The sequence below is a fragment of the Nycticebus coucang genome, chromosome 4 (genome assembly GCF_027406575.1).
Source record: "Nycticebus coucang isolate mNycCou1 chromosome 4, mNycCou1.pri, whole genome shotgun sequence".
In the NCBI taxonomy this organism is placed as follows: Eukaryota; Metazoa; Chordata; class Mammalia; order Primates; family Lorisidae; genus Nycticebus; species Nycticebus coucang.
This window is the reverse complement of record NC_069783.1, coordinates 69,630,243-69,650,971: the sequence shown is the minus strand read 5'-3', so window position 1 is coordinate 69,650,971 and position 20,729 is coordinate 69,630,243. Positions and strand designations below refer to the sequence as shown.

The 20,729-nt window shown below is 45.7% G+C and overlaps 1 protein-coding gene across 1 annotated transcript in view; it reads right to left on the bottom strand.

Annotated features, from left to right (window-relative positions):
* The window catches only part of VAX2 (ventral anterior homeobox 2), a 31,638-nt gene extending 11,188 nt beyond the window's left edge, over positions 1-20,450 (bottom strand). Inside the window, exons 1-2 of the mRNA XM_053588954.1 lie at positions 20,198-20,450; positions 1,807-1,994 (exon numbers count right to left, since the gene is read on the bottom strand). Coding sequence (XP_053444929.1) covers positions 1,807-1,994; positions 20,198-20,444 — 435 coding nt within the window. The 5' untranslated portion in view covers positions 20,445-20,450. The remainder of the gene's footprint in view (positions 1-1,806; positions 1,995-20,197) is intronic.
* Between the last annotated feature and the right edge of the window lie 279 nt (positions 20,451-20,729).

Genomic DNA, 20,729 nt, shown 5'->3' with positions numbered 1-20,729 from the left:
ACTAATGGGAGGAATCAGTTAATGAACATATGTAAAGGACTTAGTGCCTCGTATGAATAAGTACTAAGTACTATTATCATCATCCATTTATTTATTTGTTTTTGGAGACAGGGTCTCATTCTGTTGCCAGGCTGGAGTGCAGTAGTGTCATCATAGCTCACTGCATCCTCAAACTCCTGGGCTCACGTGATCCTCCTACCTGTGGGAATTAGTGTCAGAATTGAATTGTTAGACACTCCAGGCCCACACAACCACACCCAGCTACTTTTTACTATTTTTTGTAGAGATGGAATTTTCCTATGTTTCCCAGGCTGGTCTTGAACTTCTAGCCTCAAGCAATCCTCCAGCCTCAGCCTTCCAAAATGGTCAGCTACAAGGAGACCCAACTTTGCAGAAGTTAAGACATTCATGAGGGAAAGACAAAGCTATAGGTAAACCAGAGCAAAAAAATACAGTGTGGACAAGAGAGTCAGTAAATGCCACGTGGGGGCCTTCTGGGTCCATCCAAATTGATCTGCTACAGATGAGGGAGAGATTACAGGTGTGACTCACCACACCCAGTCTGTTATTACTACTGTTATTATTTTTATTTTATAGCTCTAGTACTAGCTTGAAGTGTCTCCATTCACACAAGGTATTGCTTAGTTTAATTTTTAATTTTTTTTCCTTTGAGACAGAGTCTCACTCTGTTACCTCCCAGGGTAGCTGGGTAGAGTGCTGTGGTGTCATAGCTCATGGCAACCTCAAACTCCTGGATTTGAGTAATCCTCTTGCCTCAGGCTCCTAAGTAGCTGGGACTATAGGCTCCTGCCACACCCATCTCGTTTTTCTTTCTTTCTGTTTTGAGACAGAGTCTCACTATGTCACCCTTGGTAGAGTGCTATAGCGTCATAGCTCACAGAAACCTCAAACTCCTGGGTTTAAGCGATTATTTTGCCTCAGCCTCCCGAGTAGCTAGGACTATAGGCGCCTACCACAGCACGCAGCTACTTTTGGAGATGAGGTCTCGCTCTTGCTCAGGCTGATTTCAAACTCCTGAGCTCAGGCAATCCTCCAGCCTCGGCCTTCCAGAGTGCTAGGATTACAGGTGTGAGCCACCGTGCCTGGTTAGTTTTTCTATTTTTAGTAGAGATGGGGTTTTTCTCTTGCTCACAATGATCTTGAACTCCTGAGCACAAGGGATCCACCTGCCTCGATCTCCCAGAGTGCTAGGATTACAGGTGTGAGCTACTGTGCCCGGCCAAGCTGCTTAGTTTATAAAGGCTTTTATTTTTTCTTTTGAGTTAAGCATATTGTTAAAATGCCAGGCCTTCCCAGGTGAAGGAGGTGTGCAGAAGATGCCTCCTCTCCAACAAGAGAGACTGAGGCATACTGAGATGAAGGAAAGGTCATGGAAGGTGGGAAAGGTCTCAGGTGGGTGAGACGTCCCAGCACAATTTTGTTATGTCTCATCTCTCCCCCAGCAAGCCAGCCTCCACATCACCCCTTCCTATAGCTCCTCTTACAAGTCAATGTCCCCAAGCCACTCCCTGCATCTCAAGTACTCCTCCCCCCAGTTTCTCTGTCCTTTTCCCATTTTCTATCCAAAGTGCCTGATGGACCCAGAAGGCCCCCACGTGGCATTTACTGACTCTCTTGTCCACACTGTATGTTTTGCTCTGGTTTACCTGTAGCTTTGTCTTTCCCTCATGCATGTCTTAACTTCTGCAAAGTTGGGTCTCCCTGTAGCAGTTCAAGAGGTCTCATATCCCAAGGAGTTCCCCGGCTGCCAGGATAGAGTGGAGTGGCCTGGCGCTGGCCTCTTACCTGGGTCTCGGAGAGATTCAGCTGGCGGGCCAGCTCTGTGCGCTCACGTCCCACCACGTACTGGCAGCGCTGGAATTCCATCTCCAGGCGGTACAGCTGCTCAGCAGTGAACGATGTGCGAGTCCGCTTGGGCCGGTCCAGGTCCAGGCCCTTAGGCAGCACAATTTCCCGAATGGTCCCCTTAGCATCTGCAGGGACCATGAAAGGAGCCAGGTTAGTTTCTTAGCAAAGGAGCCACCAACAGCCATCTTAATAAGAGGTGCTACGATCTAACAGGACTGGCCTGGATCTGGCTGTGTGACCTCTGACAAGTTGCTTAGCCTCTCTGGGCCCAGATTTCTCAACTTCCCTCAGGGCAGAATATTCTATCTAAGGGGTATATGTATATGAATGAGCCTCACCTGGGATTCTGTTCCCTCAGCAGAATAAGGAATAAGTAGAAAAAAATATGTCTCAAGTACAGAGGGAAAGATAGGAGATGGGTTAGAATTGGATGTAATCATTCAAGTAAGACTTACTGGAAATGTCCAGAACCACATCCTAAGCCATGTGTGTGTGCATGGGTGAGTGCTCTGTGGGGGTCCATAGGAAGGCTAGCTAGTGTGGGGTAGAGGACAGACTAGGGACCTGGGGTCCCTGGAGGAGCCCAAGGACTACTGCTGCCGCATCAGGCCATCAGAGTGTCTTTCATGGGGGACTGGGTCCTCCACATGTGCTTAGTCTTGAACAGCAGGGCCGCCCCCTGGGCTCTGGACCAATGCCTTCTATACCACTTAAGAGAGGTTGAAAATCCTGCAGTGCATGTTCACTACATATACCCACTTAAAGAACTTAGTAACAACACAAAATGTTCAGCAAAAGTAAAAATTTTGAGAGTAGTAGTGATTATACAAGTGGCCATAAAGTTCACGTGCAACTTAAAATAGTGTGCAATTTGCACACGAACTTTATGGACACCCTGTATATACACATCATCTTTCACTGTAGAGGCAGAGATGATCCACGTTTGAACCACACACACTGATGCCTACAAATCTAGTTATTAGAACATTTTATGTTAAAAATTAATTGTGGAAATATGCAGCAGCATCTCTTGTAGGATTTGCCAATCAGCTCTCAACAAATGATGTCGAGAATAATGAAATGAAACTGAAAAAAAAAAAAAAAAGAAACTGATAGTAATTTACTGTTGTCTGGGAAGAACCTAGGCAATGGGAAGGGAGGCAATGGCAAGGCAGCCCTGAGGAAGCAGAAGTGAGAAAGCAAAAGCTTTCGGCAGTTGCAGGAATTCCAGCCGCCGCCAGGGGGTGCCCATAGCTGGAGTTTTTGATGGAGCCATAAGCTCAATGGCAATGGCTGCTCACAGTCTAGTCATAATAACAGTTGAAACTTCTGCAATATTTGCTCTGGGCCAGCAAGCTCTGTGAACTTTTTTTTCCGTTTTTTTTTTTTTTTGTTGTTGTTTGTTTGTTTTTAAAGATATTTTTACAGACAGGGTCTCACTCTGTCATCCAGGCTGGAAAGCAGTGATGTGATCACAGCTCACAATAGCCCCAAACTCTTCTCAAGCAATCCTTCTGCCTCTGCCTTCTAAGTAGCAGGAACTGTAAGTGTACATCACTGTGCTCAGCTAATTTAAATAAGCACTTTTTTAGATATGGGGTCTCACTATGTTGCCCAGGCTGGTCTCAGACTTACGGCCTCAAGTGATCCTCTCTGCTTAGCCTCCATAAGTAATGGGATTATAGGTGTGTGAGAGCCATTGCAGTCAGCCAGGCACTGTTTGAAGCACTTTAGTATTTTCAGTGTCTCCATGAATTTGGAACCTTTAATAACCCCATTTTATGGATGAGGAAATGGAGAAACAAATTTTAAGGAATTTATTCAAGTCTCAATGACAGTGCTCAATAAACTCTTGAAGCATCCCCATTTTACCTTATGAATACTTTGTTAAAAATAATTAACAAGTCAATCAATAAGTTATAATGAAGAGGACTTTGGTCATGAGTAAAAAAATGGAAACAGCTGGATGAGTTCATCACACCCTCCCCCACAACATAATGAAAGGAGCTGTATTTGGGATGAGCTATCTGGCAGGAGGCTCCTTGTGATTGGCAGGGACTTCTGGTCCCACTTTGAGAATCTCCAAGCTAGAGGGTTAACCTGAGCCCCTCCCTCCAAATCCCCACCCCAGGAGAGAGGCTATTCCTGGCCTGGTCAGTGTCAGTTCACATCCCCCCTCTAGGGAATGCTTTGGCTCCTCTTGGGCTCCTGGCTCAGAGTCCTGTCATAGGTCTAAGAAGTCCCCAAGCACGCTCACATCACAGTCCACCTCAGGGAGGAGATGGGTCTAAGTGACCCACCACTCAGAGGTGGCCTTCTTCCCGTTCTAGGCCAGATCCTGCCAGGGTACTGGCAGAGCACATTGGACAGACATGGGCCCTGCTCTTGAAATATTGTAGGAACACAGGTCTCTCAGGACATCTCAAGCTCCCAGCTCCAATTCTTTCCCCATTCCAAAAAGACAGGGTAATATTTGAGACCTCATTGGGTCAGTCCTCTTTGCTTGTGCTGCAACATTTCCAACTGCGAGATCACAACACCTGAAATGACTCTATCTCCAAAAGCATGGTTTTTATGAAACATGACTTTGTATGTTTAGCTATGAAAGGAAGGGTGCTGAGAGGAAGGGTGCTGGAAGCTACATACCTTCCCCCTGAGTCAGCCTCCCAGAGCCCCTGAGATTGGGTCCACACTTTTTTCTTCATATAAGAGCTCAAAAGAGCATTGGTACCTCAGGGAGCAGCCAAGGTCAGCCACTGAGCTCAGGGTTAGGGGAGGCAAGAACCATACAAGAAAGGCAACCTCAGACTTGCAGTGAGAAACACCCATTAGAATAGCTGGACTAAAAAGGACTGAGAGGGCCAAAGTTTGGTAAAGATGCAGAGAAACTGGGTCTCTCATACATGGGAGTGGAAAATGGTACAGCCACTGCAGAAGTCAGCCTGGAGATTTCTTAAACAGTTAGATATATACTTACCATACAATTTAGTGCACTTATTCTAGAGAAATGAAATCTTATGTTCACACAAAAACCTATACACAAATGTTACTAGCAGCTTTATTTCTAAAAGCCCTAAATAGAAACAAATCAGATGTCCTTCAATAGGAGAATGCTTAAGCAAGCTGGTACAACCATACTCTGGAATACAACTCAGAAATTAAGAGGAAAAACTGGCTCAGTGCCCTTAAAGCAGTGGTTACAGTGCCAGCCACGTACACCAGGGGGGGGAGGTTGGAACCTGGCCCTGGCCTGCCAAACAACAATGACAAGTGCAACAAAAAATAGCCAGGCGTTTTGGCAGGCACCTGTAGTCCCAGCTACTTGGGAGGCTGAGACAAGAGAATGGCTTAAGCCCAAGAGTTTGAGGTTGCTGTGAGCTGTGATGCCAGAGCACTCAACTGAGGGCGACATGGTGAGACTCTGTCTCAAAAAAAAGAAAAAATTAAAAAAAAAAAAAAAAGAGGAAAAACTATTGACAGCTAGGTGAGATGCCTCACACCTGAGGCAAGGGGATTGCTTGAGCTCAGGAGTTTGAGACCAGCCTGAGCAAGAGTAAGAGCCCAGTCTCTAAAAATAGCTGGGCGTTGTGGGCACCTGTAGTCCCAGCTACTCAGGAAACTGAGGCGAGAGAATTGCTTGAGCCAAGAGTTTGAGGTTGCTGTGAGGTATGACGCCACGGCACTCTATCCAGGATGGCACAGTGAGACTGTCTCAAAAACAAAACAAAACAAAACGAAAAGATGATTTAAAAAGGTACGTAAATAAACATTTGTCATTTTAAAGGTTATGTTCTTATTTTAATGTTTATTGGAAAAACATTTAAACCCATGAGTTTACATGCTTAGGATGAGAGGCTAAAGCTGGTATTTAATTTTTTTTTTTTTTTTTTGTAGAGACTGAGTCTCACTTTATGGCCCTCGGTAGAGTGCCGTGGCCTCACACAGCTCACAGCAACCTCCAACTCCTGGGCTTAAGCGATTCTCTTGCCTCAGCCTCCCGAGTAGCTGGGACTACAGGCGCCCGCCACAACGCCCGGCTATTTTTTGGTTGCAGTTTGGCCGGGGCTGGGTCTGAACCCGCCACCCTCGGTATATGGGGCCGGCGCCTTACTGACTGAGCCACAGGCACCGCCCAAGTTGGTATTTAATTTTAAAATGCATTATGCCAAAATATTTAGTAAATAAATGGAATATAAATATAACAGAAATGAAGACGGCATGCAAATAACTGAATATTAGTAAACAATGGAATGAAGAGTACGATGTTAGATACATGTATATGTAGTGTTAGAGTTTAGAGTGGAGGGGCATGCTGGATGGGAAAAGATTGGTCTTGGTGAGTAGACTGGTGACCATAAATTATCTGTTTAGAATAAAATTAAGTTAAATTCCTTTCTCGCACCATAAATAACAATACATTTCAAGTGGATTAAAGTGCAAATCATAGATGGTAGAATGATAAAGGCATTACAAGAAACTATAAGATATTTTTACATTCCTAGGTTTGCGAGGAGCTTTCTAAGTAAGATACAAAACTGGAGACTGTAAAGGAAACACAAAGGATGTATTTGTATTAAAGCTAAAAACTTGTATGAAAAAAAGTGCCAAGATCACAGTAAGGAACAAGAATAATTTTTAAAAAATACTTTTAAAAGAGGCAAAGAAATAATCTTCAGAATATATAAAATGCAATTATAAATAAATAACTTTTTTAAAAGGGAAAAAGCCTAATCAAAGAAATGGTGAAATAATTTATCTGGGTCATTCATACAAAGGACATCTAAATGGCCAATAAGCATATAAAAAGATGAGCACAGTTTCACAGTAATCAGGATAAGGCAAGTTCTAGCAACCATAGAAAGCCCATTATCTCCCATAAGACTGGAAAGACACTATTAGGTAATTAGAAAACAATGATGCACCATAGGGAAATCCAGATTTCCATATATTGTTAGTAGAATAATCAATGATTACCATCTAAAAGTCTGCATTTATTAAGATTAAAGATGTTCATAACTTTTGCTTCAGTGATTTTATTTTAGCATTTGTGGCAGAGAGGCATGGACTCATGTGCTCTAAAGTATAAAGAACAATGATGTTTGTTGCAGCACTGCTCAAAATATGGAAAATTTGAAAGCATTTTCAATATTCTCCACAAAGGAAATGCTTGAAGAAATTATGCCACATTCATACTATAAAATGCCATGTAACAATTAGCGAGAATGAATACCTATATTTACTGACATTAAGTTCATGAAAGTAAGTTATAAAATAACATGTATTATCCCATTTATGTAAATAAAAACAACTGTATATATTTAGTCATTCAATATATGCTTAATAAACACCTATGTGCCAAATACTATACCAGGGTCTAGAAACACAAAAATGAACAAACTAGAAAAGGTGCTGTTCTCAGAGACCTTGCTTTTTGTTGTTGTTGTTGTTGTTGTTGTTATTGTTGTTTAGCAGGTCTGGGCTGGGTTTGAACCCGCCAGCCGCAGTGTATGTGGCTGGCACCCTAACTACTGAGCTACAGGCACCAAGTCTCCCATAGACTTTATATTGGGGAGGGAGACAGAAACAAAAAAGATATAAGATAATGAGTGCTTGGAAGACAATAACACAAGATAAGGCGATACTACTGTTCCTCCCCTAAATAAACAAAACCCAATAACGTGTGTGTGTGTGTGTGTGTGTGTGTTGTTATGCCCTTTTCTCCCTTCTGTGATAGTTTTGGAAGCAGGAGTGAAAATGAAGCTTCATCAGCTTGGGTTTCTGAGTAGCAAGATGAGTCCCTGTCCACTTGTGATGGATTTGTCATGTGAGTGAGAAATATACCCATGTTTCATTAAGCCTCTGAGGGCTTTGGTCTTCCCTGCAGTAGAAGATAGCCTATTCTTACTGCCATAGTCTGCCTTCCTGAATTGCTCCCTTTCTGGGTGGAGTTTTCAGGATGCACCAGGAAGGAGGGACGGCTTTCACTCTAGGGCCTCCTTGTGCCTAGGCACTTGTTAGGGTGAAAATGCTTGAGTCTACATGGAATGAGTCCTAAGTTTTGCTCCTCTTAGGTCTCTTGGAAGATGGGTGAGTGCTGGGGAGATAGGAGAGGGTGAATTCTGCCCAAGAAGCCTTTTCTTAGGAGAGGTGGTGACTCCTGACCTAATAATAGCTTATCCGGAGAGTTGTGGTGGCTCATGGTAGTAATCCTAGCTCTGGGAGGCAGAGATGGGAAGACAGCTTGAGGTGAGCAGCTCAAAAGCAGCCTGAACCATATCAAGACCCCATCTCTACAAAAAATAGAAAAATTAGCTGAGGGTGGTGGTAGGTGCCTGTAGTCCCAGCTACTTAGGATGCAGAGGCAGGAGGATCAATTGAACCCAGGAGTTTGAGGTTATAGTGAACCATGATGATGCCACGGCACTCTAGCCAGGGTGACAGAGACTCTGTCTCAAAAAAAATAAATAAATAAAAAAGGTTATCTTTTCTTTCCAACCCCCAGGACCAAATATTTCTGGGTCCTGATACCTCTCTCAATACACCTCTGAGGCCCAATGTCCCTTCATTTCTGACCAGTACTCCCTCTGCACAGCAACCCGTTAAGGTGGTGGCTTGAAGTGTGCAAAATCCCTCCTGTCTTAACCTACAAATGTAGTGTGATTGCTATAAAATTTCCTCGTCAAAAATTTGTCCTCAAGCTAATTGGAAAAATTGAAAATGGAAGACTAGTTAAGGCAATATGTTAAAAAATAAGGAGTGAATAATTCTACTATAGACGGGGTTATTAAAGACATGGCTTTTGAACAATTAGGTCATTATTTGGAATAATCTATCTCACACTGCAACAAAAAATAAACAGAAAATAGACGAAAAATTTAAAAGTAAAAAATAAAGTTCTAAAAATTGAAGAAAAAATACAGAATAATTTTCTTTTTTGTTTTGTTGTTCATTTATTACTGTTTGACGACATCCAATAACACTGACATACCCCAAGAATAATTATTAAAAATAAAATAAGTGACAGATTGGAAAAACTAAAAAATCAAATCATTTGCAGGATAAGAGAAAACAGCTGCAAAACAAGAGACAGATTCGGGAGAAAATATTCATAACTCATGCATAGCAGCGACCTCTTGTCTGGTATAACACAGCCTCTGTAGACCGGTGAATAAAGAAAGTCAAACAGTTCAGTGGAAAACTGAACACATTCTTCAAATGAGAAGATACATAAGTGGCTAATAAACTCAAGTTCAGAGGGAATCAGAGAAATGAAAGTTAGAACAACAATGAGATAATTTTTGAGGGGGAGATGCCATATGTTATATATTAGACCGGGAAAATTAAGCTGGCAAAGGTGAACAGAATTGGGGTCTCTCAAGCTCTGTTATTAAGAACATAATTGATACAATGTAAGTTTTTTGCAGGGCAATTTCATAATGCCCAGCTAAATAAAAAATGCACAGTTTCTTTGTCCCAGAATTTTTACAGCATTTTCTATCCCAGAGAAATATTGGCCTACTTGATAAAGAAAGACCCATTGTTTATAGCATAGTTTGTAAGAAGGGGGAGAAAAAGGAAAAAGCTGAATGTTTATCAACAGGAAAATGGTTGATAAAATCACAGTATAGTCATGCCTTGGCTACTTATGTAGAAATTAACAAAAATGAGGTCCATCCCCCCATACGGACCTGAATGAATGCTCATTATATATGGATAAGTGAAAACAGCAAGTGTGTATAAACCCATTTATATATTTAAAAAAAAAAAAAGGTAAAACTAAACTCCATGTGCATGAGTGTCTGTGTGTTTGAACACAGATAAAAACAAGTCTGGCCGGATAAGCACCTCATTCTCCCGTTGCCTCTGGGAGTGAAAACTGGTCAGGGAAGAACAATTTCTCCCATTTTTGTGTGTTTCTTTATTATTTATTTTAGTGTAAAGACTAGGTAATAAAAAAAATTGTAACAAAAATTTTTACAACTTTAGGTAGAGATTTCTCCAATCAGGAGCTAAAATCTAGAAACCCCAAAGAAAACAACCATTCCTGTAATTACAGTTTAAATTTCATATCTGGAAAAAAAATCTCACAGCTAAAATTAAAAAAAGAAGAAAAACTGAAGGATGTTAGTAATACATGTCATGAAAAAAGGCTCATTTCCTTAGTATATGAATAGCACTTACAATGGTAAAGCAGTAAGCAATCCAATAGAGACATGGCTAACTATATGAACAAATAATTCACAGAGAGAAAATTAAAATGAAGAAAAATTATATGAAAACATGTTTAATCTCACCCTCAATTAAAAATGCTAGTAAAAATAAGCTTTTTCACTTGAAAAGATTTCACTGTAAAAAATTGAGTATTTCCTGGGTTGGGAGGATTGAAGAAATGGCATATTTACATGTGATTTCTAGGAGTATTAATTATTACAACATTTTTGACATAAAACTTGGAAATACTTATAACTTTAAGTGTATCTACTTGGATTTTAAAAGCTCACTTCTAGGAATTTATCCTGTAATTACACTCATACCATGTATATGTAAAATGATCTTTATTTTAAACATTATGACAAATTTCAAACATGTACAAAATTAGAATAGTATAATGAACTCAGATATACCCATCCCTTAACTTCAACTATTATAAACTCAGGAACAATCTTATTTCTTCTATAGTGCTATAATTTTTATTTTATTATTTTTTTGAGACAGACTCTCACTTTGTTGCCCTTGGTAGAGTGCCGTAGCATCATGGCTCACAGCAACCTCAAACTCTTGGGCTTAAGCAATCCTCCTGCCTTAGCCTCTTGAATAGCTAAAATTATAGGTGTGTGCCACTGCTTTGGCTAATTTCCCTTCTCATCCCCTCCCTTCCTTCCTTCCTTCCTTCCTTCCTTCCTTCCTTCCTTCCTTCCTTCCTTCCTTCCTTCCTTCCTTCCTTCCTTCCTTCCTTCCTTCCTTCCTTCCTTCCTTCCTTCCTTCCTTCCTTCCTTCCTTCCTTCCTTCCTTCCTTCCTTCCTTCCTTCCTTCCTTCCTTCCTTCCTTCCTTCCTTCCTTCCTTCCTTCCTTCCTTCCTTCCTTCCTTCCTTCCTTCCTTCCTTCCTTCCTTCCTTCCTTCCTTCCTTCCTTCCTTCCTTCCTTCCTTCCTTCCTTCCTTCCTTCCTTCCTTCCTTCCTTCCTTCCTTCCTTCCTTCCTTCCTTCCTTCCTTCCTTTCTTTCTTTCTTTCTTTTCTTTCTTTTCTTTCTTTTCTTTCTTTTCTTTCTTTCCTTTCTTTCTTTCTTTCGACAGAGTCTCACTCTGTCATCCTGGGTAGAGTGCCCTGGTGTCATCATAGCTGACAGCAACCTCAAACTCTTAGGCTAAAGCAATCCTCCTGCCTTAGCCTCTTGAATAGCTAAAATTATAGGTGCCTACTACTTTTGTAATATATAATTTACATATTTATTTTTTGAATTATTAGGTGAAGTTCGGGAGGTAGATCTTGGGAGTTGGAAGTGTGTTATGTAGGAGAAATGGGGAACGTCATATTTTACATGACATAGTAAAACAGTATGAATTGTTTTTATAATTTAAAAGATAATTTGCCCTGACATGATGGCTCATGTCTATAATCCCAGCACTTTGAAAGGCTGAGGCAGAAGGATCCTTTGAGGCCAGGAGTTTGAGACGAGCCTGAGCAACACAGGGAGACCTTGGGCTCTACAAAAAATAAAATTAGTGTGGTAGCATGGGTCTGTAGTGCCAGCTGTACTTGGGAGACTAAAGCAGGAATATCTCTACTTGAGCCCAGGAGTTTGAGGTTGCAGTGACCTATGATGCTGCCACTGCACTCTAGCCTGGGCAACAGAGCAGAAATTGTCTCAAATACATAAATAGATGCATAAATTTTATACTGTAGAAAACAAAAGACATCCTAAGTGAAATTAAAAGACAAATTATAAAGTAGAAAATCTGCAACACATATTGAAAACAATGGTATACTATCTGTAATACACAGAGTTTCTACAGATCAATAAGAAAAGAGTATTTGTTTTTTGTTTGTTTGCAGTTTTTGGCCAGGGCTGGGTTTGAACCCACCACCTCCAGTATATGGGGCTGGCGCCTTACTCCTTGAGCCACAGGTGCCACCTGGAAAAGGGTATTTGAAATTTAAATTTTTTTTTTTTGAGACAGAATCTCACTTTGTCACCCTCAGTAGAGTGCTATGTCATCATAGCTCACAGCAACCTCAAATTCCCAGGCTTAAGCGATTCTCTTGCCTCAGCCTCCTGAGTAGCGGGGACTACAGGTGCCTGCCACAGCATCCAGCTGTTTTTAGAGATGAGGTCTTGCTCTGGCTCAGACTGGTCTGGAACCTGTGAGCTCAGGCAATCTACCCGCTTCGGTCTCCCAAGTTCTGGGATTACAGGCGTGAGCCACCATGCCCAGCTGAAATTTCAACTTTTTAAGGAAATGAATCAGTAGATTGCAGAAGAAATAGAACTGCCCAATGGACACGAAAACTTCACTAACAAAGAAGTAAAAATTAAAATGCCAAAGTGAAAAGATACATAATATCCAATGTGGGGTAGGGCAAAGATTGGGATATAAATTATTAAACTTTTTTCACTGAATAATATGACAATATCAACATGTTAAGTGTGGACTGTTCTGACAAGATCTGGAGGAATAAGGCGGCGCCTGTGGCTCAAAGGGGTAGGCGGCCAGCCCCATATGCTGAAGGTGGTGGGTTCAAACCCAGCCCTGGCCAAAAACTGCAAAAAAAAAAAAAAAGATCTGGAGGAATAAGCACTTTTAGGCATTGCTGATAGGAGTGTAAATTGCTACCATCTCATGGAGGGCAATGTGGCATGATCTTCCAAATTTCAAATACAGATACCGTTTGACCCAGTAATCCACTTTCGGGAGCTTCTCTGACACCTATACCTACACATGTGGAAATGACTAGGGAACAAATTTATTTACTGAAGCATTATATAGAGTTACAACAGATTTAAAAAAATTCAATGTCCACCAAGAAGGCACCAGCTACATAACATACATTATGGTCCCTCCAGTTCATATAAATGAAATACATGTTTATTTTTAAGTTCTTTACATTCTAAGATATATTGAAAGAAAAAATAGAGCTGCAGTGACTTACATAAGCATAAACCTTATCTGGAAGGACATTTTGGAAAGTGGTTAAAGTGGCTGCCTGTGAGCTGCTGGGAAGTTGTGACGGGTAAAGAGATGGGAGAAATTTTCTACTGCATATTTTTTTAAAAGAGCCTGGTGTTTGCCTGTAATCCCAGCTATGTGGGAGTTAAGAGTACAGTCTGAGAAACAGAGAGAGATGCCATTTGTTGATGTTTGGGAAATAAAGACGTTTTCATGAATTAATTCCTTATTTTACGATTAAATGAAAAATGTTAAAAGACCCTTGCCCTGGGAGTTTACTTCACAAAACCACTCTAACCTCGGTCCAAAGGTTACAGAAAGAGGCTTTCCCCAAGCAAAGGAATACTGTACTTTACAGTTCAGGGACTGTACTGGTTCAGCAGAAAAGATAGCTGCAGATTAATTTTTTAAAAGGTAAATTGCAAAACAGCTTATGTAATATGGTTATGCTTTTATTTATGTTTGCATAAGAATTCGGAAAAATCATCATCTGGAAGGACAAATGGGAACTGGTGACCTGAGGGCATTCCCAGCTTCCTGTGCTCAGTGAGTTTTTTGTTTTGTTTTAACGAGTGTGTACTATTTTTTTAAATTAATACCTCTATCTGCCTAAGTTGCAAGTGCGACCCCATGGGGTCCTCTGCCGGGCCCTAGCTCTGCACAGCTCCCGGATGGGGTGGCGTGGGTGGGTGGTGGGGAGGACTCTGAAAGTCAACACTTCCAGCAAAACACTAAAGAGCCCGCGGTTCCAATTGCCCGGTTATTTTTAGCTCCAGCTGCGGGCTGCAGGCGGGTGAGTTGGGAGGGGCAGGGGCGCAGATTTATCCAGTTATTTCTGTCTACCCGCTGGCTGGCTTTGCGGGTGGAACCTCACACCCAGCAAGCAGCCTCAGAAAGCTGGGGACTTTCTTGCCCTTGCGAACAGCCCAGCGTTTCCTATGACCTCCTGCTCCAGTCGGGCCGCCTTCTAAGCGGCCTTCAGGCAGGCGATCCAGCTACCAGTAGAAAACAAGCAAACAAAAATGCTGAGGTTTTTTTCAGGTTTTGTATTTCAGTGGTTCCCAAAGTTCGGGGTCGTCCAACCCAAATTCCAAAAATATGTTTTTAACTTTATATATCAATACTTGCTCTACGTTCTGCCATCATTTCCGTTTCGTATAAGAAGGACTGTGTAATATCAAAAAATTAGGTACGGTAAACTCAGAACACAGCTTCTCAGGGAGAAGGCCGCTGCCCGCTTTATCCTTATGAAAACAGGCGATGCTAAAGGGTTTTGTCTCGTTTCTTTTATTTGGCAAATATTCACTGAGTGTCTACTATGTGCTAAGAACAAATCTCGCTAGATCCCATGGATTTACCTGGCGCGGTGACCACCCCCTGCGTGGTCCCCGGGAGGCAGCGAGGGAATCCGGCCTCCGGGCGCTCTCCTCCCTTGACCCCAGCGCCCAAGTTTCTTCCCTGCTACCCCTGAGGTCACGGCCGAGCGGGTCAGGAACCGCGACAGTCCCTGAGAAGCTGCTTGCGGGCAGCCTCAGCCAGAACCAGTCTGGCAGACAGTAGGTGCAGCACTGATGTTTGTGGAATGAGTCGAAGAGCAAAAAAAGCCTAGTTAGACAGAGCTGATTCAGCGGGTCCGTAGCCTTCGCCAGCGGCCCCTAGACCTTGCAGCGCACTTCCGCAGCCGCGCGCGGGTCCTGCTGTCCGGCGTCCGCGCACTCCTGGGCGGTGCCGGCCAGAACGCGACATGGCCCTGCTATCTGTGTCCCTGGAGCTGGATGCCCCCTCCCCCCCACAGGGCATAACCAGCATTCGCCCTCTGTAAAAGAGCCCCGGAGGCTGAAACCTCAAACCACCCACCCAGACCACCCTCGTTCCCACTCGGCCTCCTCTAATCAGAGGTTCAAACTGAGGTATGGACCCCCGGAGAAGCACAGCCAGGTAACTGGCTACTGGCTCTCCAAGGGGAGTCAGATCAATAGCTGTTTTATATTAAACAAAGAGGAAGTAGGCAAAATTCATAAGTTCTTCTTCCGCCACATTAAAATAGAAATCAGAGAAATTTAGCGAAAAAAGAAAGCTTAGAGGCAGGGGGTAATGGAGGAAAGGGCGTCCAGACCGACGTGATGCTCTGTCTCAGGTGGTGCGTAAAGAATTGAGGCCGGTGCGGTGACTGGCCCCCAGGAAACACGCCGCCGCTACCGTCTCCTCCCTTTCCCGCAGCCCCAGGTACCCACTCACTGTCAGGATTTCCGAAGGATTTGGTCTCCTTGCCCCGCGGAGTCATCTGGGGGCTACGTGGAAGTCCGTCTTGGAGGATGTATGTGTGTGTGTGTGAGGGGGGTGAGGTGGCGGTTCCACTGACTCCTGGGTCCGCGCGACCATGCAGGAGAAGGGAAGGAGCCGTCTAACCCTCCCGCACAGCTCCCTGATAATGAAAACTGGACATAGAAGACACACCACTCAGGGTTGCTGGTTTGCTTCTTTGTGCGTGTGTGTGGGTGTAGTGCGTGGGGATGGGGACATAAATGGAAAAAACAGAAGATGAGAGAGCCCAGCAAACACCCGCCATGAGAATGTGGGTCTCTTGCCCAAAACAAAGCAAAAGGAAAAATACAACGGGACACCAAAGCAACCCCAAGAAAACAAAAAAGAAAACTAATACCCTACACAAACCCTAAAACTAAAACTAATAATAATAATAAATAATAAAAACAATATAAAAATCCCAAAGTGCAGTTTCCCATTGTCTGAGCTATTTAACCTCTCCACCTCTGCTTGGGGGGCTAGTTCTGGGCTGTCTGTTCTGTTAACAATCTCAACTATTGAGACTAAAGTCCTTGATAAATGCCCACCGGGCTAGGTTAGGCCCGCGGCCTGGGCCGAGCCTCTCAATGGCTGCAGGAAATCCAAGTAGAAAGTGACCGGGGGCTGGCAGCCATAAACCCAGATCCAGCGGCGGGAGGGGGCTCCTGTCCCCGCAGTAAGTTCCCAGGCAGAGCTCCCAGAAGCCATGGCCCCCTTGTGTGCTTTTTCAGATGCATCTCCAGGAGTTAGGGCCCAGCCAGCCGGGTGGGTACCATTGTGCTATGAGTACGAATTCGGACCTGAGTGTTTCTGGAGCCTGGTCTGGCTGCCTGCGGATTCTCCCAGGGGCCAGACTCTACTCAGGTCCATGGCCCACTCCCATGGCGGAAATTGTCCAGCCCGAGACAGAGGCCAGGTTTCTTTTCTCACTTCCCCTCACGGCTCTCAGCCATCTATCGCATTCATCAAGCGCCTGGGTGAAAGCGTTTTCTCTGGTGAGGGGTGGTGGCTGTAGCAAGACACTCCTCCAAGGACTCCTTCAGTTCTCCAGCCCTCCCAGGCGGAGCATGCAGGAGTGTGGGATTTCGAGCCCAGAGATGCTGCTAGCAGCTTCGGGTATTGTCCCTAAAAGTTGCTGGGTGGGGTGACTCTTGATTGACAGAAATTCCGCTCTATCAATACCGATTGTTGAATAAGCATCCAGATTAATTTGGGAAATGTGTAGTGGCCTCTGTGTGCAGGTGCCAGTTTGGATTTCAGGGTGTCAGGGAATTCAGGATCAGAATTGCCCACCTCCTCTGTCTGCCGGCATCCTGACCAAAAAGGCCACTGCTTGGCCACTGCACTGTGCTGTTATAAACGTGACTTAAAGGAGGCCTATTTCTTTGGTTGCCTCCTGTCCACTATTGTTATGCCCTTTCCAAACATACAACATAAAACAAAAGGATTCCCCTATTCCCTCCCCTCAATGGCCAAAGGGCAGTACCTTGGGAAGTGGGGGCATTATGGTTTGGGTGGAAACCCCTCTGGATTCCCAGTGGGTCGCGCTTGTCATCTCTGTGGCTGTGTTTGTGCCCATGTATGATGTTTAGTAGTCATTTTGAGGCAAGGTATGTAGCAAGTTGGCTCCCTGGCTCTCTACTTTATATTGAGGTGGTGAGTGTTACAGACAGAGGCAGCCAGAGGCCTAAGTCCTCAATGGAGGAAGAGTACCACCAAGGAGACCATGGAAGGCCACACTGTGGTCTGCAAGGGGGTGCCAGTTTCCTTTTTCTATCAGCGGGCCTTCCAACACAGCCCAGCCCCTAGGCCCAGGGCCAGAAAGAAGTAGGTAAGGATGAGTTGGGAGAAGCCTCTGACAACAAAGGTCCATTGCTACTCCTGCCAAAAGTGGTTTTTGGGTCACCCAGAGCTACCCCCTTTCTTCCTTTGCAAATATTTATGGAGATCCTATCGGGGTTGTTTTCAATTTTATAGACATCATCTCTGATTTTTACCAAGCGCTTCAAGGTAAGAGCTACGGGTTCCTTCGTATAGACAAGGAAACAGGTAAAGAAAGACAAAGAAACCGGTTCAGGTTTAAAAGGCTATAAGGCCGGTATTCTAAACCAACTTGGCTTAACTCTGGTGCCCAGTCTCCCCACCCCACCCCCCACCCCCGTAACTCTCTGTGTCAAAGGCCTCCCTCAACAGATCTGCTATCCTGGGGTAGGCCCTCTGGTGGGGAGAGCAGAACTAAAAAGAGGCAGAAAGTGGGGGAGAGTTTCTCAGACAGGCTTCACCCACAGCACCAACCCTGGACTGCCAAGGCAAATGCCCCCTCCCACCTTTTATTAGATTTCTTTCAAGGTACTTTGGAGGATGTGTTCTCAGAGGTCAAGGGCAGAACATACTGAAGGCCTCTGGGAGGGGATTCATTCTGGGTCTAAGGCACTTTGGACTTTCCTTCACCAGTACTAAGCTTGTTTCATTGATCAGAGCCTCTGCCCTGAGCCACGTTAGGGCTCCAAGTGACGCAGGTGACCCTGGCTAGGAGAGATTAGTGGTAAAAGATGTCCTGAGCATATCAGGACCATAATAACTTCTTCATCATTAAATGGAGGAAGGCAGGCAGAAAGATTTGCAAGAGCCCCACTTGCCTTTTATTTCTAGTAGGTGCATAAATATATTCCCTGTGCTTTACATCTAATATTTTTATTTTATTATTATTATTTTTGCAGTTTCTGGCCAGGGCTGGGTTCGAATCCGCCACCCCTGGTATATGGGGCCAGCGCTTTATTCCTTGAGCCACAGGCACTGCCCCATCTAATATTATTATTGTATTTTACAAATGTAATGGCATTGGTGTGTGTATACATTTTTAAGAGTACTCCCCTTAAAGATGCCCCACATGCAGGCTGCCCCACATATGCTGGGAATCCATCTCTGCCTGGCTGTAGATTGCTCCCAGCCTGCATGGCCCCACCTCACAGGGTGGCTCCAACTTTCTTTTAGTTTACACCTGGGGGCTACTTAATTGACATGTGTATACAAAATTTATTTATTCTACATATGAGGTTAATAGAGTGGAAGGGGTGGTAGGTGAATACAGAACTCAAGATTGTACTGGCAGAAGGAAATGCCCACCTACAGGTGCAGTGTGAGGTGGTGAGTGTTACAGACAGGGACTTGAAGTCTTACCCTGGAAGAATGTGGTGGGCATGGGGGACTGATTTTTCTGTTCTAGAAACTTTAGGTATTTCCTTAAGGAAACCAAACTGGCTGCTCACCCGGTGCAGGTAGATCACCCCACAGTCTAAAGAAGAAACTAATTTAATCCCAGGTACCCAACAGGTCCACACACCTGCTGGAATTCCTGGTACAATACCAGGTACAATGCCAGGAATTCCAGCAGGTGTGTGTATTGTAGCTTGATCAAAGCTACCAACTATGGATGTGAGCACCTACACTCCCGAGATCACATCTGGTGCCAGGAGTGTTTTTCAAAGCTAGGCTCCCTGTGTCTGTGTTCAAGACCGTCATTAATCACTTTCATATTGGGCTGCCTCCATGGTCTATCCTAGCCCTGTCCCTATCTTCAGAGCCACCCACACCCAACTGCTGCAGGGAGGTTGCGCCCTACCCGCCTGAGGTGTCCGGGTCGCCTCATGGGTAGCGGAGCTCAGATCAGTCAAATTCGTGATTCTGGCGCTGGAGTAACCAAGAGCTGGTTTCCCCAGGCACAAGCTGAGAAAATCAGTTCTGGCCCGCCGCCTCCAGAGGCCCTAGGAATCTCCGGATGGGCTCTGGCGAAGAAGAGGCTCGGAAGAGAGAAACCAGGAGGAAGCCGGGGGAGGAAGCGCGAGAAGGAGCCGGAGGAGCCATTACCGCCAGTGGCCTCTCCTGGCGCTGGATCTCCGTGATAGCCTGGGTAACGGACTTCAGGCTCCAGCTGCGGCCTGGGGATGAGCTGAGGGCAAGACCCGGGAGTTCCCTTTCTCCTCCCATCTCGCAGGGCGAGGCCCGGATCTAGTGAAAGCTGAGCCCTGGGCTTTGCATGAGGCTGGTGTTGGGGGCCTGGGGAGCCTCGGCCTCGTGGCAAGAAGGCCAGGCAGAACTGGGTAGGTGGACACAGTCCAGATCGAGGGGGCTTGCAGGGAGAGGGGGTGGGAAGGGCGCAGGGTCTCGCCTGAGAAACGGCCCAGAAAGAAGAGAGGCGGGCGAGGGGCAAGGGAGAAAGGAAAGAACGAAAGGCCAGGCAGCGGGATGGCGGCGCCGAAAGCAGGCTGGGCCCGCGAGCCAGGACTAAGTGGACACCGAGACAGCGAAGCACAAGCCGGCGAACGCCGCGCACGCCACCCTCCACGTCCCGTGTCCTCTCTGGCGAGCAACCCATTCGGGTTCCGCTTACTAGGGATGGGAAACAAGGCGGGTAGGAGGCGGGGAAGCACCCCAGCTGCCAAGTGGAGCCCGGGCCTTTTCCTCCCGCGATTGCCGACGCTAGTTTCTCCACGTCCTGTCCCCGAGGAGCGCGCGTGACGCTTTTCTCTGTACTTGCCCTGTGGGTCGCAGGGCGGCGACCTGGCTCCCAGCATCCTACACCCCCCAGTTCTGCTTTCGCGACAGTAGGAGGCCCGGGTGGCCTAGGGTGAGGGGACCAGCCCTACAGGCTGAGAAATGTTAGGCGAAGAAACGGGGACCTCACCGGTCCCATTCACTGCTTTGTCCCCTACACTCAGCACACAATAGACACTCAAAATAGTATTGCTAAATAAACGAATGAATATATGAATTGAGAGATGGAGTCTGCGAGAAGGTCGGAGGGGGCTGTACGGGTAGTATGGGCGTCCAGTGGACCAGGGCTGCAGGCCGTCCCCTTACCTCGCACTAGGATGCGGCGGCAGTGGTCCGCTTCGCCGGGCCCGGGTTGCCCATCGCTGTCGGCGCTGCTCTCCCTGGAGCCTGCGGGGCTGGAAGCCAAGGTCCCAGTAACCTCTGTTGGGCTGCTGCCACCCCCATTAGCTCGCGAGTTCTCTGCTCCGCCGCGGTCCCCGCCGCGCCCACCGCCGCCACCAGACTCTGCCCCGCGCGCCGGGCCGCGGTCGCGCTCGGCGCCCCCATCGCCCATGCCTACCGCCACTGCTGCCTTCCCTACAGCCTAGCCAGCCTAGGCTGGCCAGGCGCGCGGCTCCCGCCCCTCGCGAACCCCGCCCGACTCCTCCTCCTCGGGCCCCGCCCCCGCCTGGTAGCTCCTCCCCTCCATCCTGATTGGGCGGGAGTCAGGGTTCAAGTATTCCGGGCAGTGCTGGGGCTCAGCGCCAGAGGGAGGAGGGAAGTAGGAGGGGAGCTGTGACCCACAACATCCCTAGTCTATCGCTGCTCCAAGCCTGGCAGAAGGAGACTAGGGCAGCTC